We start from the raw sequence: 27,098 nt of genomic DNA on the forward strand, positions 1-27,098 counted from the left end.
TTCCCTAGGAAAGCAAAAATAAAAAGCCAAATGTGAACATTATGTTTTAAAAAACCACATCACTGCATACTTTGCCTGAGAGGTTAAGGTACTGTGAAGTTTAATTTCTCAAAGACAGAAAGGCCACATATGTTAACTCAATAAATCCTGAAAAACAAGGATACAAAAAAATACCAGCTCCGCCTGTCTTCTGCAGCTCAAGACACACAGAGTAATATATACTGAAAGGAGTGGCAACCATTTTTTACCTACAGCTTTGTTCTGCCTATCAGTGCAGAAATACAAACTAACTACAGAGGAAATTAATTACAATTGAGTCAAAATAAGATTTGAATAAATTTTATATCATAGAGATGAAAATTATTTAAGTATTTTACAAAAGAGTAAAACAGTTAAGTGGTAAGGACAGTTTATTCTTAGGGATGAAGCTCCCTCAAAGGATCAGACTGCCCTGTTTTCAGCATGTTTGCTAACCTGACAGTAGCAATGGCACATAATTTTAAAATAACAACAAAAAACAATCAACCCCCCCACAACAACAAACAAAAACACCCCAACCATCAACAGTTGTTTAAAACAGAGTTTTTTCACAAGTAAAAAAATACAAGCTTATCTTCTAAAAATCAATTTGGTTTGTGCCAATACGAAATAGTACTGAGATTACTGCAGTGTTACACAAAACAAAGGTTGTTTTTCAGTTATGTCCTCAGCTAGAGAAACAGCAAAGAAGCAAGCAAGAAGGAAGTGACCGAATTATTCTTCCTGCATTAAAAAGGTACCTAATATTTTGATGTCATTAGATAACATGTACTGTGGTGTCTAACTAGGCAAAACTGAAGCCCGCATGTATATTTGTTTAGTAGTATAATTGATGATAACTCCTTCTGGTCTGATTTTCTGTATCTACTAATGGTCTATTAGTTGCCTTGTTAAAGATGATGCATGAAAGGATGCAACAGAGTGGTTTCTAAACCAATGACAACACTCACCTCTTTACAAGTATATTCTGATTTTTTTTTTTTTTTTAATACTTGACGTAGCCAAATATCTTTAGATTGCTTATGTAAATGCTCAGAAGACATTCCTGACATTGAAAGAATCTGAACCATTTCAGAAAGTGTTTTGTAAGTCTCACATGGCAAGACTCTTTCATTCTTGGAAAAAAATCTTAATGGCTATATTTTACAGGTGATCTAGTAATTTTATTTCCTCCCATATTCCAAAGCCTGTTTCAGAACTGAAGAAATTTAGTAAAGCAAACAAAATCTAACGAATGAAAAACTTACCCTAAAGCCTTTTTCTCCTGCTTTTAAAAACAATAATTTTACATTTACAGTACAGTAATTAAAAATACTGCCTTTGTTAACTTGATGTTTAGAATTTCAGGACATCACGAACTTTCTGTCAGCAAAACCAGCCAGACTATCTGCTTAGGGTGTTAACAGTAAACTACACGTTCAATCCACAAAATACAGGTAACTACTTCTTTTTAAAATACAGGTTACAGAATTACATTATGCTACACGGCACAACTTGTATCATGAAACCATAGAAATCGTAATGCTACATGGTACAAAAAGTTCCTTATGGTGTGTTTTAACTGAAAGTAATCCTGAAAACATTTAGCATTTAGAGGAAAGAGTATCTGTTCAGTGACAAAGTTCCTGGTTACTTTGATCTGGTCAGTGTAAGTTAGTTATCTTCTCTGCAGGGATATTAGTCTTATAACTCCGTAAGAAATCTCACTAACCACCACCACCACTCAAAAAACTCCAGTATGATCTCTTAGTCCAAAATAAAAACCACACCTACCTGCGTTTTGAGTGTGATCTTTTCCTTCTAGATCGGGATTTTGAGCTAGACCTGGATTCTGAACGAGAATGGGAACGAGATCGACCGCCTTTTCTTTCACTGCTCTTTCCAGACTCTGAGAGGAAAAAACCACTTTGCAGTGTAAGCTCAGAACATTTAAAGATCCCAGTTAACAATCTGGTACAAGTGGAATGTACCACATATAGTGCAAGGGGCCTACTCTTTGCACATCTTCCTTCTTTGCAAATATCCTTCAGAAACATCCAAGAAAGTCATTGCATATACTCGTTGAGTGCAGCCATCCTGCAGCAGTACACATAAACCAGATAATTATAAACAGCTAGCTCTATTAGAAATGAGAGTTATGTTGCTGCCACAATGCACAAGATCACAACATGTTCTCCTCTTGTCTATTACTCAATATAATTACTTTCTTTTCCTTAAATAACCTGAGAAGAATAGAGTAAATTTAGAGGGCATAATTTTAAAAACAAGCATAAAATGTAAACAATAATTAGTACTTTCTATACTTTCAGATATTTTGACCACTTTACAAATATTGAAGTTTTATTCCTCAAATAGTGTTTTGTGGGAGGAAGACATGGAGAAAACAGGGTGAAAAGTTTGATCCAAAGGCCAGGAAGTCAACAGAAACCTTAACAGTGACCCCACCAGACTTTGGTTCAGACTCCAAATGTTATTCCACTGCTTAACACTGAGGAAATGTTAGAGCTACTTTTCTCCCAGCCCTAAGAAACTACTGAAAATATTCATCCACTCCCCCAAAAAAATGCCTCAAGACTCTGCACTGTCTAACCTATGTAAGACAATGCCTGGGTTTGTTAGTAAGAAGAATGACAAGATGTTGTTGATGAAAGAAAAAGCAGAATACCAACTACAGATTTAACAAGTTGAGAATTTTTTATGATGTGGTTTTGCAATCAGTTTAAGACAGCATAAATCAGCACTGCAATGTCTGTCTAATCTCTCAACCCACCAACACCTTCCTCCTTGACCTGGCATTTCAGTTTTAACAAGGATCAGGAAACCAATCTGGATGAAAAAAAGCCCTTTACGGTATCTTAAGTTTTATCCCAGATTCATTCTCTGATCCCATGTTCTGTGAGGATGCCCACAGTTTCGAGCCAATATGAAAAAGAGCATAGTATGGGCAAAAAAAATTCACCTGTTGCAGACAAGGGAAGTTTAATATTACTGCTTTCAGAGCCATGCTAGCTCACTCTGATCATGAAGCTATGACATTGATGAGTGCTAGACGAGAACAAAACAAAATATAAAGGCATTTTCTTTTAAAAGTTTGTGAGTACTTTGAACTTTAAAAGCACCAACAGAAGTATTAATTTAGTATCAACTTTGTATTTTTGAAAACATTCAGTGAGGGTGTATCTGAAAATAAGACATGATGAATTAAAAAGTCAGCTTAATTCCACTGCTTTGTTGCATGAACGGAATTTTGATTATTTTGGCTTTTTTCCAACACACTTTGTTCACCTTTGTGTACCCTTTTTCTGTGTTTGAAAATGCTCTAAAAAGTGTGTGCCAAGGTAGACACAGAAAGCGTCTGTTAGGTAATGAACATAATATACCTACCTGGCTCAATAGCAGCAGATATGAAAGACTGGGCTTCCCTTACTCTCTTCATCACTTCTTCCAGTTCCTTGGCAGCAGCTTGTGGTGTCATCTCAGGAGGCTTCACTATTGCATTATTGGAGTGATTTATTCTAAATTAAGGAAACACAAAAACTTTAACTCCCAAACACTTGAAAAGGGAAAATGAGAAACGACTAAGAAAGGAAAACACCTCAACTTCAATGTACAACTAAAAACTAAAAAGTTCAGCAAAACCACAGATTTGTCCTAACACTCATCTGTTCCAAGTATCTGAAATGTCTTTTATTGCTTTCAAACCTTACCACTTTTAAATAAATGTGGCACTATATTTCTTTGTTAAAATATTTTCTAGTAGAAGTCTAGGAATTGATTCACCTTTTTCAGGTCAAATCTCTATGTTAAGGCATACTAATTACATACACATCATACAGAATGCTTAATTAGTACTAAGGACTTTGTAGTTTCTTTCATTATTATAGCTTCCACTATCTCGAGATTAAATGTAAATATATTTTACTCAATGTCATCCATATTCTTCTAAGACACCAACCTCGAAACCGGAGTTTATACAAACATTTCAGTTTGTTAACAATAGGTCCTTAAAATGAAACAATATTTATCACAGCAGTTTTCTGCACATCAATCATAAACGTATAAGGATACAAAGAAACCTCTCATTCAATAGTCATATGGATAAGTAATTTCTTACTTCAGCGGCCTGTCTCCAAACATAACTCCATTAAAGGCAAGAGCTCGAGGTACAGAATTTTGGTCTGCAAATTCCACAAAAGCAAATCGTGTTGGTTGTGTCTCATCACCTGCCATTCGCACAAATTTGACTTCTCCAACTTGCTTAAAGAATTCAAGCAGTTGATCTGCTGTTGTAGTCTAGAAAGAGTTGAAGAGCTCAGCTGAAGTAAAATATATAATGAAACCCATTTATCCAATATACATCACATAATCTAGGAGCTACAGATTTTGGAAAGACAATCATCATTATTACACAAATAACATTAATTTGGTAATGTTACACTTCAAGAAAGACATGTATTTTTCTTCCATTGATCTACAGAATATACAATTTTAAATAGTGCAACCACAAGCCCTGATTCCTACATTTAGGTTAAAAATGCATTTGCACAGGATTTCACAATTTTCAGGCAACTCATTTGAAATAACTGATGAGCAATTTCCTTATACACCTGTGTCCAAGCTTTTGACTGTGAATTTTGATCAATTAAAAAAAAAATCCAAGCAATATTATAAGACTTAGCTTTTATTTGTTTTTCTACTAACTTCCAGCTTGTTTTATTTATTTTATCACAATCAATAGTACTTCTACACTCTGGTAGCTATTTTAGCTGTCAAAAACCAAAATAAAATACTCATCAGTCAAAAGCAAATAGTTTTTCTGTTAATTCAATCAATTGGTGAAACCCAAATTTCTGACAAACCTAACTTTCCTATTATAGAAACTCAAAACTATTTTGCAACTTCCACTTGGACACATTCCATTTTACTGCACTTAAGCAGTTGCGCAGTGTTGTGGGGGAAAGCTACCGCAGTGTCAGACTTCTGAGGCATTGCTCAACTAACACAACCCAGCTGGACATTTGATCAACACACACAATCATAAATATGTTTCTTGAATTCAGCTACAGTGTGATTTCTCTGTTATCCTGCCAGAATGAATTCCAATCTGGTCTGAACTGATTAGCACAGGAGCATTCAAAATTCGAAATATAACTAGTAACCAAAAATAATTTTTTTTGTTTAAATTCCTATCATCATCCACTGACGAAAGCTCTGTTAACGTGTAAGATTAGAATTCATAAGTTACAATTCTACACCTTCCATTAGTACTTCTGTTACAGAAAAAAAAGGCTACCTGGGAATTCAAGTTTCCAACATAGACTGTTCTCCTGATTTCATCAATTTTGGATGGATCTACATTCCCCATAATTGGTGGCTGTGGTATTTCTCCCAGTGCTGTAATGTTAGGGTCCAATGCTGCTGCTGGTATAGCTCCCAAAGTGCCAAGTGAAACACCAAGCTGCAAAACATGAAAACAGAATCTGCTTTGCAACCAAGCACTGGTGGGAGAGACTTCACTCGTTAGTATTTCCTTGCCTTATGCATTTCTGTAAAAATAAATCTAATCTATATAGGCAACATTTTCAACTTCAAGGTTCCAGCTGAGTTCTTTTTTTAAAGAATATAAATCTACCCATAAATAACCTTTTATAGTTAAGATTTTCTATGGGCTATCGGTCGACATCTTATCAAAGAGGTCTGGCCAGGAATGCAGTATATCAATCAGAAAACACATACAATGCTTACAGTCCATCAAGTTGAGTAAGATGCCCTCAGACACTGCTAATATTCTTACTTTTTTCCCACAAGTATTAGGAGTAGATGAGGAACTGCTGAACCCTTGCCCAGCAAGGCAGAAAGGGAAGTTGCAGTGCCCAGGGCCAATATGTTCTGTAATAGCTATCAGTCCATCAAAGGGACACCTAAGGTGCCTTTTGAACAAACAAATCACATAAGGCAAGATCAATTACAGTTGAAAAATGAAGGATATTAAGTCTAAGTTATTTCCCTACAAACCCAGTCACTTCCTAGAGAATGAGGACAATACAGCTTTAATTTTTGGAACTGGGAATTGAAATCTCTCCTAGGCAGTGTTATTAAAAAAAGTCACTTAAAATCACTACTAAATGGATCTGCTGAGCTCCTGGTTTGAATTTTTATTTTCTTCACCCAAAAAGCAACTACCTTTCCAGCAAACAAACTTCCTAACAAGTGTGAGAAATTCTCAACAAGCCATCACTAATTTTTTTAATGTAACTGAAAGAGAAAACTACTCTATTTTAACTTGAATTTTTCCCTGAATAGGTTACAGCAGGCCGCTGATGTCAAGAAAGTCTTACAGAGGCAAAAGAGAACTGAGCAGAAGTAGCAGCAGCTAGCTCCTATGCTTTTTGTAGTGAAAACATAGTTAGCCAAACAGTCAAATGCCCTGTCACAGAGATATCAAGTAAAGGCACCATAAAGCAGCATTTTAATATTCCAATGAACTGTGTCAACGTACCTATAACGTTTTAAGAATTTTTTTGTCGTTAGACCAAATTAATGGATATAGGGAAAGACAACAATTAAAACGGACAAAACCAAAATCAGTATTTACTAGCTGTTTTACAAAACAATAATCTGAAAGAAAAACACAGGAAAGGTAGTGCACAGACATCTTCGTGATCTACCCTCAAAAGAGGCATCACAGCTAAATCCTGACTGATCTAGCATACCGGAGGACAACATCCATGGATCAGACAGTTCTTGTTCTCTGAACACAGAAAAGGCTACCGAGTATAGAGAAAACCAGAAATCAAGCAGCAACTGAACGTTACTCACTGTAGTCAAAGGGGCTGGTGTAGGTATAGGAAGCAACCCTGCACCAGGCATCAAGCTTGTCATAGTAGGAGCAGGAGCCAACAGAGAAAGGGCTTTGGCTTCATCTGGAATTTTACCTGAAGGAGCAAAGGAAAGCATTACACAAGGTTGGAACACTACACAGATGTTACTCTTTCTAAGATTTTACAATTACCCTTGCAATTTAAAAATGTAATAAATATCAATGAATCTATCTACCAGATCCTTACAAAGAAACAAGTAAGAACTTAAGTTTTTCCTTTTACCCTGCTCTACAAGGAAAAACAAAAGTGAGCAAAACTTCAAAGACTAGCAATCTCATTAATGGATTATTATTTTAAAAACTGAATAATGTATACAATTATTTAACACTTTGAGCTATGGGTCACCTGTACTGGAAACTTAATGTTCATGAACCAAACGATATCAAGCATGGACGCTTTCCCAGGGCGGTGTTTTCACGGTGATCGAAAGTTGTTTTACACATGACAACCGTTCGTGTTGGCTGCATCACTAATAGCACACAGAACATCAGATACAGAAAAGAAGAACATTTTTTAAAGTTTAATCCCCAGAAATGGCAAATAACCAAACCAGTAAAAGAAAAACCAAAATAAAACAAAACAAAAAACCCACAAAGTATGTGCTAACTGAAATCAGTGCTTTTTAAAAAATATTATTATTCCTCTGGTGCTACCTACTTTGGATGTAAAAATAAATAAAAATAAAGTAAAAACTACTGAACTACTGTGCCTACACATAATACATCTACAAGTGAAGCTGGAGGTGGAGGGAAAGGCAGAAAAAATTTAGATTTGTACTGTCTTACATTCTAGATCACCTCAGTTTATCTGAAACTTTGATAAAATAGCTTTAGATTTACTAAGACTGAAGAAAATAATAACCAATCAGCTAAGCAAGCTATATTTTTCCCAAAATATGTATTTCCTACTATTTCAACCAGATTATAATCCCCTGTCATGCTAAATGTTTAAGTAATATCTAATCTGAATTAAATGTAGATTTCATTTAACTTCAGTCACAATTAGACTGCTAAATGAGCCCCTAAAAATTTTCAAAAATCAAAATACTTAATAATTAAACAATTATGATTACAACTAAATGTACATATTAAATTTGAAATGCAAAGGGATTTAAACTGGTACAAACATTAAACACTGAACTGAAAAACTACAGGAAGAAGTTCTAATAATACTAGGTATCTATGATCTGTTCAAAATTACTGACATAATTATATATATGCTATCCAACTGAGCCCTTTGGTATTACCCCATGCACTTTAATAAATCAAATTATTTTATTTAAACATTGTGTTAAAAGTCAAGGTATATACAAATACTGTGGCAGTAGCTTCTACTGCTTTGGTTCAAACTGTATATATTTTAGCTATAAACCCCCTAGCTTCAGGATTTTAAAATGAATATATAATTAATCTTATCCAAAAGCAAAACATGAGATAAGTTTCAAAACGCTGTGCAGTTTTAGCTATACGAGTTCAAATAGACCCCACAGGAAACATACTACTGTAAAAAACCAAAATGTGTCGCAAACCTGTTCTACAGATCTGCAGCAAGGACTGGGTTACAGTTGGGTATGACCAAAGGGCAAAACAAATCTAAATGAAACTTAATGTAGCATGGGTGGAATACAAAAAATAAAATAACAGTACCCATTTTTTCCCCATGCTTCCTATTTACATTTATTTTATTTATTTTAAATTTTGAGGCACTTTGTTCCTTAACATGTAACAAACCACTTGGTTTTGCTATCTAAAGGAGAAAAATACGAAAATTATTAGCACCTAAGAATTAACTGTGCAATAATGACTTCCAGGGCTTTTAAAAAACATGCGAGTCATCACCACAATGTTCAGCACTCTTTACAGATCTCATTTTGAAGCCAGGCATGCAATGAGTGGTGCACTTGATTTGCCTGACTGTTCATGAGTATCAGGTACTTTGCTGCACATTGTGCCTAATATATAGCTCACAGGCTTTAGAATTAACAGTTACAGCAGCTGTGCATGCAGATTAGGCATAGAATTATGTACCAGTTCTTCTGCAAACCAAAATACTTAAGTGCTTTGAAACAACTAATGAACCAGACCTCATCCTGAACAGCTAGCATCTTGCAATTAACTGGATACTCATGCAGGTATCTACAGGATCAAGAGATATGGTGCAAGTAAATCTAATGGTAGGAATGTGGTGTGTCTAAATTGGTGTATCTACACTCTAATTTAGATCCTTGGTCAGTAACATACATAAGTATATGCCTAATTCAAGTATGCACTTACATACGGCCAATTCAATATACACTTAACCAGATGAACTTAAGAGATGCTTAGGTGTTTAGCTCTTTTAAATAGGAACAGAGTTAGGCACAAAACTAAACAGACAATGAGTCAGGTTCAGAAATGTACTTAAATACAAGCCTAAACTTTAAGTATATGGGTCATCTTACTGAAAGAATTGGAATTACTAATTTCCTCAAATGATGCTCAAGGAATCCACCAAAAACTTTCAGTTGAGTGTGTCATCATAGCAGTTCAAACAATGAATAATATTGTAAAGTTAGTACTATTCTTTATAGAATACTTTGGTCCTTCAGCAATGTAATGTTTGATTTTAAATAAAAAATCTAGTTGGTCAGTTCCATGACAAACAGATTCACTTATTTTATTCACGAATGAGAAAGGGTCTATCTCTACAGACAGAAACCTGAAAATTTGCCTTATGTATTCAAAGATACTGTGTTTTCAAAAGATCCTTCTCCATTTTTTTAAGACAAGATCAAATTTTATATCAAATGGGGAGGGGGTGGGGGGAAGAAAGAAACGAACCTGAAATATTTTGCAAATTTACTTCCCTGTTCTTTAGACAGTTTTGAAAAACGAAATAACATGTGAGGCCAAATAACTTTACAAGTTACAGGCTCTAAATGTTGGAGTTTCATCTCCATGAATGTATTTTATAAGTGACATACAAGCCCATAAAGATACAACAGAACATGTGGTTTATGACACAACAAATTAGGACACTTTGGTTTAGCTGTGTTGGTTTTTTAAATTGATGGTATTCAAAAGCTGAACAGAAATGAGGTACTGATGCTTATTTTCTAGTACAGGAAACAGACAAAATAAATATGCCACATGTATAGGACATCCTTAGAAAGACTTAGAAGCTCTTGTGTTTAGCAAAGTACAGATTCTATGATCATTTATTTACTGACTCTTCACTTTGCAAAGGTATCTGGAAGCAGATGTAGATTAGCTCTGCATTGCCTAGAGACACCTTATGCTTCTTAGGAAATCTATAGTTGTCCTAAATATCAGTTATGATAATTACATTTTTGTATCATCGAAGTCCTTTGTCAACCTAGTCCGTACCAGAATCCATTTTGCTAAATGCTGACTGAAGTATCTGCATTAAACAAGTATTAATCACAGTATTTTTACCCCCCTCCAAGTGCTCCGAAGAAATTAATTTCCTAGTCTTTGTACTGAAACTACATGGTTAATCCTCCCCCCAGAACTCCTTCTGAAATAAGTAAGTTTGCTAATTTTAAAAATACTTACAGTTCAAACCTACTCTAAAAATAATAAAAGGAATTCATATTTTCCTGCTATTTTAAATCAATGGCAAATGCACATTTACAATAAATTATTTTTGTGTGATCCAATTCATTATTCTTATTGGATTTAGCATCAGAAATTAAAGCGATTACACCTACTGGCAATTACTTCAACTGCCACAGCTAAATCCAACAGAGATCATGAAGAAAAGCTCTTCCCAGCTGCAGTGCACAGCCCGGTGCGTTACCAGAGTGAAACCAACTGATCCCAGTGCAGCTGGCTGAGAAGAGCAATGCCTGAAAACCAGACACACCACCTGGTCCACCACCTCTGTTTCAGGGCTTCCATTTCACAAGAAGTAGGAACATCATTTAGGGATGAGAACCTTCTCAATCACTCCAGCAGGAACTGACAGGGCTTCAGAGATTGTGAGGTGACCAAAAAGACATTGTTTTCTTCTTTTCTGTTTTTTTTTTTATAACAAACTCTTATTGAAATAACTACCACTGAAGCAGATCAAAGTGCAATATACACATACACACACACAGAGAACTGAATTCAATCTTCCCACAAATAACAGTGTTAAAAGACAATGTGCCTCACGTAACATTCCAACTAAAACCTCAGGCTGCATTTGTACTTATGAGTGGTAAACAGCTTTCTCCGAAAATTACAAGAACAAAAAGATGAAATCTTACTGCCACTGACCTCACTGGAGCAAGGTTTCATCAGAAGCAAGCAAGTACTTCATGACATTCAATGTTCACAGAAGTTGTATTTCAAAAATAATTATTTTAAATTCTTCGTATTAGACATAAATAGTAAGCCTTCTTTTAAACAGACCATGCAACCTAAAATAAAACTACTCTGCTGAGAAGAGGAAATGTAGCAGAGAAAGATCATGACTTTACTTTGTAAAGTTAATTTCTGCAGAAGTAAAAATTTCAACTGTCCTTTTCCAAGATAAATTCATAAAGCATAAGGTACGAAAAAATGTATCTTGAAGCTCATATATTTTTCGCTCTTCCTGTCTTCTAACACAATGTGCTCAATGTGTTGAATTTAGATGTTTAAATGTATTCCAAATGAAATTTATCCAAAATTCACGGCATAAAAATTAATCATATTCTAAATTCTGTGCATACCATCCACCATTCATAAGCAGCTTCATGTCAACTTCAAAACGAAACGCTGTGAACCCTTTACAAAACATTATTTTTACAGAACTGAAGTACCAGTTCACAAGTACAAGGGAAAGAGATTTAACAGAACAAAACAAAACAAAAAAAGGGACAAAATAAAATAAAAATAAAAGAAACAAAGGAAAGAAAGCAAAATAAAATAAAAACAGAGACAGGGCGTCCATCTTCAGCAGGCCAGACTTCGATCTCATTTCCCCCTTGAAGGTTTCACTTGGCGGCAGGTTTAGTGGCATGGCAAACAATGCCTAACTCAGGCAAGTGTAACAGGTCTGCCTTGGCCAGTCTAGTCATCTAATAATGCACAAATATCACACAGAGAAAACATACAAAACCAAATTAATAGTCAAAATCCATCTACCAGATAATGTGGACATAAAATTTAGAATGATTAGGGTGTCATCTTTGTTTATCTTTCAACCTTTGCGTTCCCAAAGTATAATGTTTAAAGAAAAACATACCGATACACACACACAAAAGTCATATTTTGACAGCTGGATAATGTTACTTCATTTACAATTACATTTCTGTTGTTTATTAAATGTCATAAAATTAACATTGTTTTCATTGGTAGTGATTCCCTCCACATACTCCCTTGATCTACCACTGTTCAAATACACTCCAAATTTCCGATTTTATTCTGGTTTTTAAAACCAAGTTTTCAGAATTCTATTTTACCTCTCCTCTATGTTCTATTCAGCGCATGAAATGTTTTATTACTGGCACTGTTGGCCAAGGATACAATTTTACCTCCTGGTAGAATATAGCCATCGCTACTTCTAAAGCCCGTGATACACTCTGCTGACTCCATTAACAATGCATCATGTGATACATAGCGAATGAAAAATCTTACACTGTGGTCTCCAAAGCCGTACTTTTTCCACACAATAAATTATTCAGAAAGTTAAAGCTATGTAAATTTACATATTTATAGATTAAAATCAGTGATTCTGTTGGAAAGTTACATGGAAACTGCATTCTCATATTACCAAAAAAAAAAAAATTACCTCATAATCCAATCACTTGTTCACCTAATTACACATAAATCTTTGTGCGGTCCAGAATGATTTTGAACAGTGACAATTTTTCTATCATGTTTCCTCAGAAATGCCTAATAAGTCAGCTACAGATGGGGTTGGAAGATTTGTCACAACTTTGATTTTATTCTCCTTCCACTTGACTTTATTCTGCTTCCATTCCTTGTCTATCATCAAGAGACACATTAAATGTAGCTTTACCTGTCTGCTGCCCTATCATGTCAGGCAGTGATCTCATCACAAGAAAAACACCAGGAAGTGTTGGTCATTTATTAGGCAGCAATCTTTCCTCTCTGGCAGTACTGAACCACTGTTAAGGTCTTTTCAGTGAAATGTGAAACTAAGATCCTGAATAATTTGTAGTCAATTATATATGGGCAATTTTTCAACAATAAGGACTATGGTTTCATTAGCCTCTATGGACCTTCAAGTGGATACAACAGTATCCCTTCTGTGGTTTAAGAACAAGTTCAAAAAATAAAAACCAAAAAGCCCCCCAAACAAGACATAAAAGCAACTAAAAATCTAGGCTTCACAAAGACAAATATACATGTCTTATGTCCCTGTTAAGAAGGCTACAAAACCAGGCAGTATGTTGTAGGTCAATATCGCCTTTAGCGTAAGTACTTATAGAGTCTATGGAATTTTGGAGACTTGTCAGAGTTTGCCAGGAACATCCCAGACCATTATTACAGCAGCATTGTCTCATACTATTCAGATCATAACGTGGCAAACGTGCCAAAAAATGGTACTCTGGGACCACTGCTAACAAACTCCAAGAAGTCAACAGCATTTTTTTGAACCAGAACCTGACTCTCGCAGTTAGAAAAGTCATGTTAACAGAAGATATTTCTGGACTTGCTGCAGTTTATGGTCCATTCTAAATATTGTTGTTCATGGCAAAACAGCTATCATGTTCAAAGTGAAGTTAGGTTCACTCCATCAGCTGGAATATCTCCATTCCAAAGAGGTAAAAAGTCCAGAACCAAATGGGCAGATGCTCAATTCCACAATGATCCCAATGAAGTCAATGGGGCTCTGCCTAACTCCAGTGATATGCCTGCCACAGGATGCACTCAGATCATCTGTATTTGGATCTGGGATATTACATTATCAGTAAGAACTACCTTGTACTCAACACATCTGTGAAAGTCTGGCCTCAAAGCTAGTTAAACAAACACTTCTAAATTTAGTATTCACCAAGAATTTTATTTCATTAAGATGTTTAAAAATATTTTACGCTGGAAGCATTCTGTATGGATCATCTCATTTTTAAAGAGATATCTAAAACCAAAAAGGAGTACCAGTATATGTAAAAAAGACTTTTTATGGCACACAAAGTAATATTTTCTACAGTAAGAAGAAAGGAAAACTGATTTTTTCTTAAATTAAATTAGGAGGTAAGCATTTATATTCAAACAGTAATTATCACTGTGAATGCTAAATATTTTAGATTAGATGAATTTAAAGTGGCAAAATGTATTTATCACGTCTACAAGAAAAAAAATGGAATTCAGCCTAAAAAAAGAAAAATAATCAGTATCTTAAAAAAAAAAAAAATCACAACACAAAATACCACCAAAGATCATGCATTAAGATCCAAACTGCAATGTTTTCAATGCCAGGCAACTGCTTGATCTTTTCAGTGCTCCATTGACTTCAGTGAGAACTCTGTGTGAAAATAAGCTTGCCAACACAAACCATATTGAAGGGAATTATTTTGTTTTCCCTCAAAATACGTAATTACTATGGAAAATTTAATTACCCTAATTTAAATCAACTACCTTTTTTCTAATTCTTAATTTCAATTAAATCTACATAATTGGGTTTCTTTACTCAATTTTCAATTTTGTTTCAAGATTTTTTTTCAAAAAGCAGTAAAATAGAATAAAATAACAGAAAAGCACCACCTCCTTACGTGGAAAGCTTAAAACAATTAGCAGACACAATAAAGACCAACATTACAGAAGAATGTCTAAAATACTAACCTTCTGCACAGGGTACAACTATCAAAGCTCTGTCAATAAAAACCGTGTTAGTTAGATGCTGGGCCACACCAACACTCGATGCTTCACGAAACTTAATATAACATACTTTGGAGGAAAAAGCAAGAGGTGCGTTGCTGCAAGAAAAAAGGAAAAAAAAAAAAACAGTTAGTCACGTTAAATAACTGTATATATATATTTTTAACTACCACTCCTCAAGAAAAAATAGGTTTTAGACTTCCTGGAAAAGCTGGCCAAAAGGCAAGCATATATAAATTTACTAATTTCCCTACTTACTATGTCACTGAAAAAAGCTTAGCATAGCACTTGCTCCTTTTTAGAGGAAACTTACAGAAGCTAAAATCTCAAATTAACAAAGCTAATTTTCTTTTATAATGTTGCTAAACAACATTGACCAGTACATTCCGAAATACTATTCTAAGTAGTTGACACATCTACTTGACGGATTTGTCAAGTAAATAATTTATAGTTCATCTTTTTTCCTTCAAATGATCCTTGTTCAGGAAAGTCAAACAAGCAGCTCAGGCATTTTTCAGCGGGTCCTTCAGATATTAGCCCATAATAACCAATACTCTTCCTTAGGTCTTCATGAAAGCATTTTCATTAATTCTTTTTAAGATAAAAACAGTTCTTGAGAGTTCTTTCAAATGCTAGGTCTTAGTTCACTAATATAACAAAAATCCTTTTTATGATCTGCCTTAGTTGGCATAGTGTAGTAGAAGATAACACTGGAGGAGACAGGAGGAATTGACTATTTGGCTAGAAGAAGGAAGAAAATTTGTAATTTGATTTTCCATTACAAAGTATACCAACAGAGATGTCAGAAGGCACAACAGGTAAACATTGTAATCTTGATCAAAACTAAAGAAGTTTGCTTTAAAAAATGTGTTTCCTTGTCAAGGTTTGTAATCTTTATACAAGCAGAATATTTATTCATACGAAGGAAGTACAGGTGAAATTTTCAAAAATAGAATGCAACAGGATATTGCTGGAACATCACCAATTTCCATTTGAAAAGACCACCTGTCTTCTAGTAAAGCAGTAACTCATGGAAAATACGTTGCATACACTGTTTCATCCTGATCCTCCCTTGACGGAAATAGAAATACTGGTCAACTTTCTGGAAGTACTAAAAGCAGTTCAAGTTTGGCCCATCCCATCTTGTAGTCCCTCAAATTCCAAGGAGGTACTCCCTTTACTAATTAGATTTTAGTATTTACATACAAGCTCAGAAGTTTTAGACATTATTTCATCATATTAACTACATAAATGAACCAGGAACATGGTCTGAGGCAGGCAGACTGGTATGTTTCAGGTTACCAAAAACGTAACACCTAGGTAAAATACCTAGAGTCAGCCTACTTCAGAATGGCATTCAGAAACACTTATGATGGAAAATTCTATGAAAAACATTGGAAGAAGATTACATTTCTTCTGTCCATTTATTTTGTTTGTAGTGGCCCATATTTTCAGTTTCAAGTTTCCACATTCAGGAAGGAAAGAGATGTACAGAATGGCTTCCAAGCCACCTGTAAGGTCTTGGCGAAGAACAGTTTCCATCAGAGGTGACAGTGACCTATGACTTTCTCGATACTCAGCAGAAATATTTGCATACAACTATAAATCTTGTATATTCTTTTAAAGTCAGGCTTTGCTGACTGCAAAGATATTTTTAAAGGCCACAGGGTTCTTTTGTTTGTTTGTTGCAGGGAGGGTGGAAGGGGGTCTATGTAGGGAGCGCTGGGAGGAGAGGATGTTTTGGTTTTGATGTTGTTGTCTGTGGTTTGTTTGTTTGTTTTTAAATACACCTGCCAATGTTACAACCCAAATGGATGAAGCCTCCACTGAAGATTCGGTTGTCCAGACTGTTGAACACTTCTAACATTTCCTGTTTTTATTTTTCTGTTTTCATTGTCAACTCAAGAACACAATACTGTTCCAGGCAGTTACAGGTCCCATAAATAGTCCTTATAAATTTCATCAACTAAAAGAGCCAGTTCTGATAAGTGTACTTTTTACAATATTCACCCCCTTGTATTTCCTGGATTCCAATCAGAAAAGCTATGTGGAAAGTAGGTTAAAAAATATTAGTATCAGAACACTGCTGCAAACAAGGCTCTAAAAACAAGTCTTGGTACAAAGTGTTTTCTGAAGGTTACAAAGGAGAAACTCCGCATAAGGAGACCAGCTCTGTTGAAAACACATCAATGCTGTGTCTACATCAAGGGAGATGATTAAGATCCAAAAGTTCTAAAAGTCTAGAAGGTTTTTGAGTGATTGAGTCCTCTCCTTTCATGAAATGGGCCTCCTAAACCTACCCAACAGTCTTCTTAAGAAGCCTTTCTTGAAACTGAAAAGTCCTATTCTGTTTTAACCCTTTTGTTCCCTTTTTTTCCGCTAACCTTTTCTGAGGCTCAGTTGAGGCAGAGTCATAGTCTTCTTCCTAGACTTACAAAGCACTGATGCACAAATTCATCTTCCAACAGAATAACAACCAACCAAAACCACTTTGTAAGAATTACCTATTCAGTAAGCTACAGGAAAAAAAATCAAATAAAAGGCTACAAAACATTTCTCTAAGGGTCTGAATTTTCTCAGGGTGGTGGTGGTGAAGGAGACAACAGAAAATACTAACTTATCAAAATAAAATGTTAGGGAATAATTGTGCAGATCTCATTTGAATATGGCTTTGTGTGTTTTATGTCAAAGGCCTCATCTACACTGCCATCAATGTCTAAGAAACACGTATATGTTCTAGCCTCCAAAGACCACTGCAGACCATCCGGAAGCAAACAGTATTACACAGCCAGGCTTCCAACACCTAATGGAGACAGTTTGTGCCCCCCTGCTTTCACATAATTCATTCTGTAAAATACAATTGTTGCTCAAAAATCCTCCTACAGCCACATTTGAAGGCTTATCACTACAAATGTAATTTTGAAGGCTTCTCTGAAACACAGACTTCAACTGGGTGACAAGTGTAACATAAAAGCATACTGGTACTAAGAATCTGATTACAGACATCACTGGTCTCCTACTACGGCAAAAACCAACTCTCAGCTGTATGAGCAGCTGGCATACTGGAGTACATACCCAGGGCAAAAGATCTGTCACATCCTGAAAACCAGCTTCAATTTTCTACTGTACTGCAAATTAGAAGTGATCTATAAAAGCTGGTCTCAGTCTTTTTCAGAACTGTGACAAAAAGAAACTCTCTTCTCACAAAAGTCTATTTAAACAGCCAACAGAAAAGTAGCAAATTAATACTTTCTTGAACAATACCTTTTGTAAATTTAAATGCAAGTAACTTTAGGCTGTTAAAAGTAACACACAACAAAGAGACAAAAGCTTCAGGGAATATTCTACGGGGCAGGGAACATAGTATACTCTCTCATGCTCTTGCATATTCAGATGTTGGCATCACGACACAAGCGTGGTTTCTCAGAGACCTTTTGCACATGCAGGCTTGCAGGGGGCCTCCTCCCTACTTCCTTAATAGTTTTTGTGTGTTTCCACTTGACAAAAACTCTGGAAGTTTTGAAAATGGCAAATTGAGGAGTTCTTGTTAAACAGTGATAGCAACTCTCCGTTCCCAACAAGGGAATTGAGATCTCTAACCAAATTAAGGCCACACACAGGTATTCAAAACTTCAGGACTTTTTTCTCAGACTTTGTGACAAAATATCACTGTAGGTGACAGCGAAGGCCCCAAAGCCCTCCGCTTCTACACAAAAGTGGCAAATCCACATGGAGGTCCTGGTGTAGTAACAATTCTTAGTATATAAACCAATTACCTTTACATGGGCTGTGGTTGTAATATTACTTTCTGTTCTTGCTGACTTTTTTGTCCTATCTAACCATAATTTTACTAGGCATTTTCATATACACTTAAACTTTTGTTTACAATATTTAAGCCTTTAGCTTCAGGAAGAACCAAGAACTCAAGTGGTAAAATTAGAAACCTGCAATTCAGTCATCCTGCTTTCCTCAAGGTGTAAGTGAAAGAGAAAATACTACACATACCAGTAAATTATGAAACCAAACAACAACGACAAAAAAATCATTTTTTCTAAAAGGACTTTACAGTCATCCCTTATTTTCATCTCTGAGCATCTTTCATATAAACTTGGTTAAAAAAAAAAATGGCAAATTCTCAAAGGGTCTCTGAATATCCTTTTTCTCAAGGTTAAAGCTCTGTTTATGGCACAGGGAAGAGGAGATGACCAAAAGGTTTGGTAGTGCAGTTGAATAAAAGGGGTCTTGGAGCACCAAAAGCCACCTATGGCACCTAATAAGAGACCAGTCTTACAAGAAAAGGGTTAAAAAAGTCTCATGAAATCTAAGTTTCTTGAGCAAATTTTTCACACCAGTGACCAAGACGGTTAAACCAATACAGCACAGACACAGCATGATAAAGTATAAAACTCTGTTGGTCTCTTTAAGATCTGATAATGAAATACAGAGTAAAAAGAGTGGATTAACCAAAAAAACCCAAAAAACCTACCCTTTTCCCACCTTTGCTTAACTTACACTTGTTTACTGATGTTATTCAAGGCCCAAAACCAGGTGCTTTCAATTTTTACATTAAGGTTTCAATGGAAAGTCTTCCAGAGAGCAGAACGGTATAGTTTTACAATCAAGTCAAATTTGAAATGTTCTTGTAAGAAAACAAGTAAATACAAAGAACGGCCACCAGAAATAAGCATCTCTGACCCACTGAAAGATGACTGATGATAATGTTTTTTCAATTAAAAGAAATATTGCTTTTGCTGCCAATGGAGCTTCACTGAGAAGCGGCTAAAATCAGGATGATGACCATATGGAAAGAACTTCTTCAGTGCCAAGAGTTTCCAATGCCCTCAACATTAAATCTGAAGGTGGACTATGCACAGCTCACAGAGGCTTCTTTGGAACATAACAGTAATTATAAAGTAGCATTTACTGCCATTTGCATAAAGTGTGAAAGCCTCAAATACACAAGACAGAAACCTCCCCACAGAGAACTAGCCTTTCAGGAACATAGCATGTATGAAATCCATCCATCTTAAAGGGATGGCTGATTAGCAGTGACTGAAGAAACTGGAGGGCTTTGACCAATGAAGATAAAACATGAAATGACAAACTACCAAAAAGCATAGAATCACAGAATCACAGAATCACAGAATGTTAGGGATTGGAAGGGACCTCGAAAGATCATCTAGTCCAATCCACCTGCCAGGGCAGGAACACCTAGGTGAGGTTACACAGGAAGGCGTCCAGGCGGGTTTTGAATGTCTCCAGAGAAGGAGAATCCACAACCTCCCTGGGCAGCCTGTTCCAGTGTTCCGTCATCCTCACTGAGAAGAAGTTTCTTCTCAAATTTAAGTGGAACCTCTTGTGTTCCAGCTTGAACCCATTACCCCTTGTCTTACTGTTGGTTGTCACCGAGAAGAGCCTGGCTCCATCCTCGTGACACCCACCCTTTATATATTTATAAACATTTATGAGGTCACCCCTCAGTCTCCTCTTCTCCAAGCTAAAGAGACCCAGCTCCCTCAGCCTTTCCTCATAAGGGAGATGCTCCACTCCCTTCATCATCTTTGTGGCCCTGCGCTGGACTCTCTCCAGCAGTTCCCTATCCTTCTTGAACTGAGGGGCCCAGAACTGGACACAATATTCCAGATGAGGTCTCACCAGGGCAGAGTAGAGGGGAAGGAGAACCTCTCTCGACCTACTAACCACCCCCCTTCTAATACACCCCAGGATGCCATTGGCCTTCTTGGCCACAAGGGCACAGTGCTGGCTCATGGTCATTCTGCTGTCCACCAGGACCCCCAGGTCCCTTTCCCCTACACTGCTCTCTAATAGGTCATTCCCCAACCTGTACTGGAACCTGGGGTTGTTCCTGCCCAGATGCAAGACTCTACATTTCCCCTTGTTATATTTCATTAAATGTTTCCCCACCCAACTCTCTAGCCTGTCCAGATCTCGCTGGATGGCAGCACAGCCTTCTGGCGTGTCAGCCACTCCTCCCAGCTTGGTGTCATCAGCAAACTTGCTGATAGTACACTCAATTCCCTCATCCAAGTCATTGATGAATATATTGGATAGTATTGGTCCCAGAACTGACCCTTGAGGCACTCCACTAGATACAGGCCTCCAACCAGACTCTGCCCCATTGATCACGACTCTCTGGCTTCTCTCCTTCAGCCAGTTTGCAGTCCACCTCACTACCCGATCGCCCAGTCCACACCTCCTCAGTTTTGCCGTGAGGATGCTGTGGGAGACGGTGTCAAATGCTTTGCTGAAGTCAAGGTAGACCACATCCACTGCTCTGCCATCATCAATCCACCTTGTTACGTCTTCATAAAAGGCTATGAGGTTGGTCAAACACGACTTCCCCTTGGTGAAGCCATGTTGACTGTCCCTGATGACCCTCTTATCCTTGATATGTCTTAAGATGGCACCAAGGATAAGGTGTTCCATCACTTTCCCAGGGATGGAGGTGAGGCTGACCGGTCTATAGTTGCCCGGGTCCTCCTTCTTGCCCTTTTTGAAGACCGGAGTGACATTTGCTTTCCTCCAGTCCTCAGGCACCTCTCCCATTTCCCAAGACTTGGCAAAGATGATGGAGAGTGGTCCAGCAATGACTTCAGCCAGCTCCCTCAGCACCCGCGGGTGCATCACATCTGGACCCATGGATTTAGGGATGTCCAGATTGGTTAACTGGTCCCTAACCCAGTCCTCATCAACTGAGGCAAACTCCTCCATTGCCCTGCCTTCCTCTGGGGCCTCAAGGGTACGGGGCTCCTCAGGACAGCCTCCGGCAGAGTAGACAGAGACAAAGAAGGCATTCAGTAATTCTGCCTTCTCTGTATCTTCTGTCACCAGGGCACGATTTAACTCAACATTCACAAAAAAGTCCTCCTAATCAATCTGAGATCCAAAATAAAGTACCCTAACAGAAACTTCTATTTTAAAAGAACAGTCTTAAGACACTAATTGCTGGGAAAAGTCACTGGGTTCAGTAAGGTTGCTGGGAATACTGAAGAGTCATCTTTAAGAGCCTGCATTTTATTTAATGTGTTAAAAATCTGAGGTGGTTTCTATTTAAAATAATCTGTAAATAATTATATTCAGCAATAAAGACTTCCTTTAAGTTTTTTAAGGACATTTTCTGCTGCATCCTATAAAACCATGGTACAGGTTAATGACAGAACAAATGCAGAAAATGTGTAAAAATTAACTCTTCTCTCTAATAATGCTAGTTCAGACCACCACAGCATAGGCCTGCACTTCGGCCTACAATCACTGAAGCACAAAACCTACATGTGCCAGAGACTTCAAAAACCTTCTCTTGTTTCATTCAAGCCAGTGGTAAGGCGCTGCATAATGAATTAGAGCAGAAAAGTGATAACAAAGAAATTTCATATAAGGTGGAAATGATCACCTGATCAAACTCACCACTTCTACAATCCTCTTGGATTGCTCTGAGAGAGTAAAATATTAGAGGACCAGGAAAAAAAATCCAAAGCTAATATGCAAAGCTATATCTTCCAAGAATGCGAAAAAATATTTCAAAAAATAAATCAAAATTGTCAAGACCAAAGCTCCAAAATGGTCCATGTCCTTGAGCAAATCAATACACAAGTATCAGAATGTGACTTGTTCAAGACTTGCTGCTCCAGCTGGATACAAAGAAATCTAATGCGGCCGGTGGGATTCACCCCGGAGTACTGAAAGAGCTGGCCGATGTCATTGTGGTACCTCTCTCTATTATTTTTCAATGGTCTTGGGACATTGGAGAGTTCCCAGTCAACTGGAAGCTGGCAAATGTTGTCCCAACTTTCAAGAAGGGTAAGAAGTAAGACCCTGGTAATTACAGGCCTGTCAGTCTCACTTCAGTACCTGGTAAAATTATGGAGACGGCTATTCTGGGAGTTATTGGAAAACACTTGAGAGACAACGCAGTCACTGGTCATAGCCAGCACAGGTTCATGAGGGGAAAGTCCTGCTTAAATAACTCAATTCCCTCTTATAACAAGGTCACTCGCCTAGCTGACCTAGGGAAGCCACTAGATGTGGTGGGTTTGGATTTCAGCAAAGCTTTTGATACTGTCTGTCACAGTATCCACACAGATAGACAAGGTGAGCAACTGACTGACAGGTCAGCCTTAAAGAGGTAGAGTTAATGGGGTTCCATGAGCCTGGCAGCCAATCACCACTGGGGTTCCCCAGGGCTCAGTTTTAGGGCCATTGCTCTCATATGTCTTCATAAATTATCTGGACGCAGGAATTGAATGTACATTTAGGTAAGTTTGCTGATGATAGTAAACTAGAAGGAGCTGTGGAGTCCTTCAAGGGTAGAAAGGCCTTACAGAGAGATGTGAATAGAGTGGAGCACTGGACAATCATCAGCTGCATGAAACTGAACAAGAGCAAGTGCCTGATTGTGCACCTGGAACATGCTAATCCTGCTTATATGTATAAACTGAGGGACGAGAGGATGGAGAGCAGCCCTGTGGAAAGAGAGCTCGGCATCTGGGTTTGTGGCAAGTTGAACATGAGCCAACAATGTCCTTGGCAGCCAAGAGGGCAACCGTGTCCTGGGTGCATCCAGCACAGCATTGCCAGCCAGGCAGGAACGTGATTGTCCCACTCTGCTCTGCACTGGTGCGGCCTCACCTACAGCACTGTGTGCAGTTATGGGCACCTCAAAATAAGAAGAAACATCAAACTATTAGAGTGTGTCCAGAGCTGGGTGACCAAGACGGGGAAAGGCCTCAAGGGCAAGACTTAGGAGGCACAGCTAAGGTCACTTGGTTTGCTCAGCTTGGAGAAGTCTGAGGGGTGACCTCATCACAGCCTTCAGCTTCCTCAATGAGGGGGCAGTGGATGAAGAGGTGCTGATCTCCTCTCCCTGGTGACTGGGAACAGGACACAAAGAGATGGAATGAAAATGTGTCAGGGGAAGTTCAGATTGGGCATCAGGAAAAGATTCTTCACAGACACGGTGGTCAGTCACAGGAACAGGTTCTTCAGGGTCACAGCACCAAGCCTGTCAGAGCCCAAGGAATATCTAGACGATGCTCTTAGTCATGTTTTAGTTTTAGCTAGTCCAGTGAGGATCAGGGAGTTGGACTCTGGGTCCCTTATAGGTCCCTTCCAACTCAAGATAGTCTATGATGCTATTTCCTTTCAATCAAAAAAATAGTTTTGTTATTAAAAAATTGACTATTTAATAATAATTGTCTATTAAAAATATTACCATAAATTCCTTAACATGAATGCCCTTTTCTTTTATATACATGAAATAATGCATACAGAAGAGAACATAACCTCAGTCTACTCTGCAAACTCATGCTTAACTAAGTAAAAATATTTTGTGTGTACAATGAATATTTGCACCACAGAAGCAAAGAGAAAACAGGTTGCAATTCTACACAATGCAACACATACCTTTACCTCAGTTCATTGCTTAAATCTATTTAAAAAGTCAGAATAATACTCATTTAATATTAAAATATTTATTACTCTTGAAACAAGAATTGCTGGCTTTATTTTTTTAACTATATATTTCTGGACAAAGGCTAGCAAATGGGGTCCCGATTTCAGTGAAAACTTTCACTTAACTTAGGTAATACAAATACTCTCAGATGACAGAAAGCTCCTACATCACCTTACTCTTACTCCTCAGCATGAAGTAAATCAAAAAGAACATATTAATATTTGTTGTTCAGTAGTCAATATCCATGAGACCTGTAGTTCACTAATTCAATTTACTGAATATGTTTTTCATCTAGAAACCAGACTAAAAAGTGAGTTCCCACTACTCCATGAATATAGCAAAATTCATGCTCTAGAACACATCAGAAGTTTGGATTTCCTACAGAATTTTTTTAAAGCTAAGACTGGGATGACATGATTTTTTTTGTCTAATGTTGATTCTAATGTAAAACACACATTTCTCTTTTAATTGAATGAACAGAAAGAGTTTATTTTTTAAAAAATCTAAGCCTTAAATCACTAAATACTTCAGGAAAAAAAAGAAGCAGAAAATAATTTCAACAAATCACAGACATCAATTGTAGCATCGTTTTGCTTAGGACACCTTTGCTTCCCGTGCACTCGTCAATGAAACACTATTTTCTGAATTCATCATAATATTATTCAAATATATTTTCAGAGAGTCAATAGGAAGCATGTATTTTTGGTTCACAAGAAGGGCATTTGAAAAAATACTTAATTTCTTTACAAGGTAATTATTTGAAAGTCAGGTCAACTGTCCATAACTATTAGGCGAGGAAATGCATATTTCTAAAAGTTATGCATCAAAACTGTAAAAAAACCCAAGAGTAAAATAAGTAATCATAATCCTGCATGCTAAGCCTGAAAACTAAATTAATCATTTAGAACTGATGTTTACAGCATTATAAGCCTGACATTTCAAAGTCAATCCCTACTATGGTAGTGGATTTAATATTTTATATGTATATACACGCCAGCAAAATTGCATACATAGGCACAAACATGATTTGCATATGACTGTCAAGAAAGTATCTATTTGCCTTAAAACCTGTTATATAATTTAGTGAAAAATAAGAGTAACAAAAAATAAATGCAGTCAGGAGAAAACTCAAGTCCAAAATAAAACTCTAGAAAACCAGATAAAAATCACCACAAACCTATTAAAGAGTGCTTAAAACTCAGTAAGGCTGTTTTAAGCATATCTTTACATGAGTGGATGTCTACTTTGTATACCTGATATACATATTAAATAATATTTCATTTTTCTGAACGGTCCTCATTCAAACCTACTCAGATGTAATGCAGTAATATATAAAATTGATGAATACCACCTTTTTTGCTATTTAGTTTTAAAAATCAAAATTTTATTCATCTGAATGTGTTCTTTGTATTAAAATTGAGGTATCTGGATGTGAATCACTTCCTCCCCTTTCTGCTATTCATATTTTTCTTTTAAAAAGGAAAGGTAAATGGTTTGAAAGGACACATCTGTCGTTCATGTCCTCGTACAACAGATGCGTTAAGAAAAAAATATTTCTCTTCCTCCCCTGTTCTGTTGATCATCATCTGCTCAGGAGAAACAGTATTGTTATTTTGCAAACCTCAGTTATCTCCCATACGAGGGCACCCCTGGCACGCAGCTCACATAACGAGAACAGCTACAATTTAGAGAAAGATGTAATGTCCGGTATTAACATTTCCTGCAGAGGTTTTATCAGGGGCATTTCTGAGCACAAGGCAGGGAAGGTTCCGACCCTGTACGAACAGCTACTTTGGCTTCTATTAGAGCGGCCTCTTCTCAGAAAAGAGCCCTTCTAACAGGACGAAAAAATTATATATATATACACACACGTGTATATATATAAACGTGTGCGTGCATATACATATACACACACGCGTGTGTATATATGTGTGTATATATATATATATATATATATATACATACAGCTGGTCCTTCGGGCACGCAGGGCGCGGGCAGCGCGGCCTGGCAGCCAGCCGGGCGGGGGCCGGGCCTGGCGCTCTCTCGCCCGCCCGCCCGCCCTCCGCTCAGTCCGAGCGAAGAGAAAGGTCGACCACATAAAGGCGCTCCTCAGAACACGGGGAGGAAGAGAGCTGCGCCGGGGCCGCGTTCCGGGCAGGCGGCGGGCACGCTTCTCGCCAGGCCTTCGGCTGTGACTCCGTGCCGGCACCCTCCGCGGGCGGCCGCAAAGCCCGCCGCTCCGGGGACGCCGCGGCTGCTCCCCCACTCCGGGCCGCCATCTTAAGTGCGGGCGAAGCTCCGCTTTCCCTGCCGCTCCTGCCACCCGAAGGGGTGGGACCACGTGACCCCCTCCCCCTGAGGGGAGCCTGGGTGCCCACACTTAAGATGGCACGTAGAGCCTTCTACCTCTAGCCTCCGCCCGCCCGGCCTCTCTAGGCCTCGTCCTCCTCCCAAGTCTCTATCGCTCCGGGGGCCGGCGCGGGCCCCACTTACTCCGGAGGATAGAGGCGCAGCTCCTCGATATCTCCCAGGAAGCCGAAGAGAGTTCGCATCTGCTCACTGGTCACTGCGGAGGACAGGTTCGTGACTTGGATGACGGACGTGGGGCCCAAGGGGAAGCCCAGCGGCACCCCGATGCCTCCGCTGTTCATCATGGCGGAGCCTGCACGACCGCTCCGCTCGCGGCGGTGCCACACACAGCCCGAGAGGCGGACCTGACGACACAGAGGAGCGCGCGGCGCCTGCTAGAGCGTCCTAGTGCGCGGGCGCTCTAGCGGCGGACTCGACTGCTCCGTGGAGGAGTTTCTGGGGGAGGAGGTCGCTGGCGCGCGCACTGCCCCCCCAGCAGAGCAAAACTGGGGTGGGTGTAAATCCGGGGTACCGGAGGGTCTGGGTACG

At 38.0% G+C, this 27,098-nt stretch overlaps 1 protein-coding gene across 6 annotated transcripts in view; it reads right to left on the bottom strand.

Moving 5' to 3' along the window:
* Positions 1-26,950, bottom strand: part of SREK1 (splicing regulatory glutamic acid and lysine rich protein 1) — a 42,024-nt gene extending 15,074 nt beyond the window's left edge. The window contains exons 1-8 of one of the 6 annotated variants that reach the window (XM_065655508.1): positions 14,696-14,781; positions 11,617-11,964; positions 7,266-7,389; positions 6,859-6,974; positions 5,333-5,497; positions 4,154-4,332; positions 3,424-3,554; positions 1,813-1,927 (exon numbers count right to left, since the gene is read on the bottom strand). In XM_065655508.1, the coding sequence (XP_065511580.1) occupies positions 1,813-1,927; positions 3,424-3,554; positions 4,154-4,332; positions 5,333-5,497; positions 6,859-6,921 (653 nt within the window). In that variant the 5' untranslated portion in view covers positions 6,922-6,974; positions 7,266-7,389; positions 11,617-11,964; positions 14,696-14,781. Of the gene's footprint in view, positions 1-1,812; positions 1,928-3,423; positions 3,555-4,153; positions 4,333-5,332; positions 5,498-6,858; positions 6,975-7,265; positions 11,965-14,695; positions 14,830-26,693 lie in introns of those variants that run through there. The other 5 variants (XM_065655506.1, XM_065655503.1, XM_065655502.1 and 2 more) reach the window with 5 other exon arrangements.
* Between the last annotated feature and the right edge of the window lie 148 nt (positions 26,951-27,098).

Source organism: Caloenas nicobarica, chromosome Z, assembly GCF_036013445.1.
Source record: "Caloenas nicobarica isolate bCalNic1 chromosome Z, bCalNic1.hap1, whole genome shotgun sequence".
Lineage (NCBI taxonomy): Eukaryota > Metazoa > Chordata > Aves > Columbiformes > Columbidae > Caloenas > Caloenas nicobarica.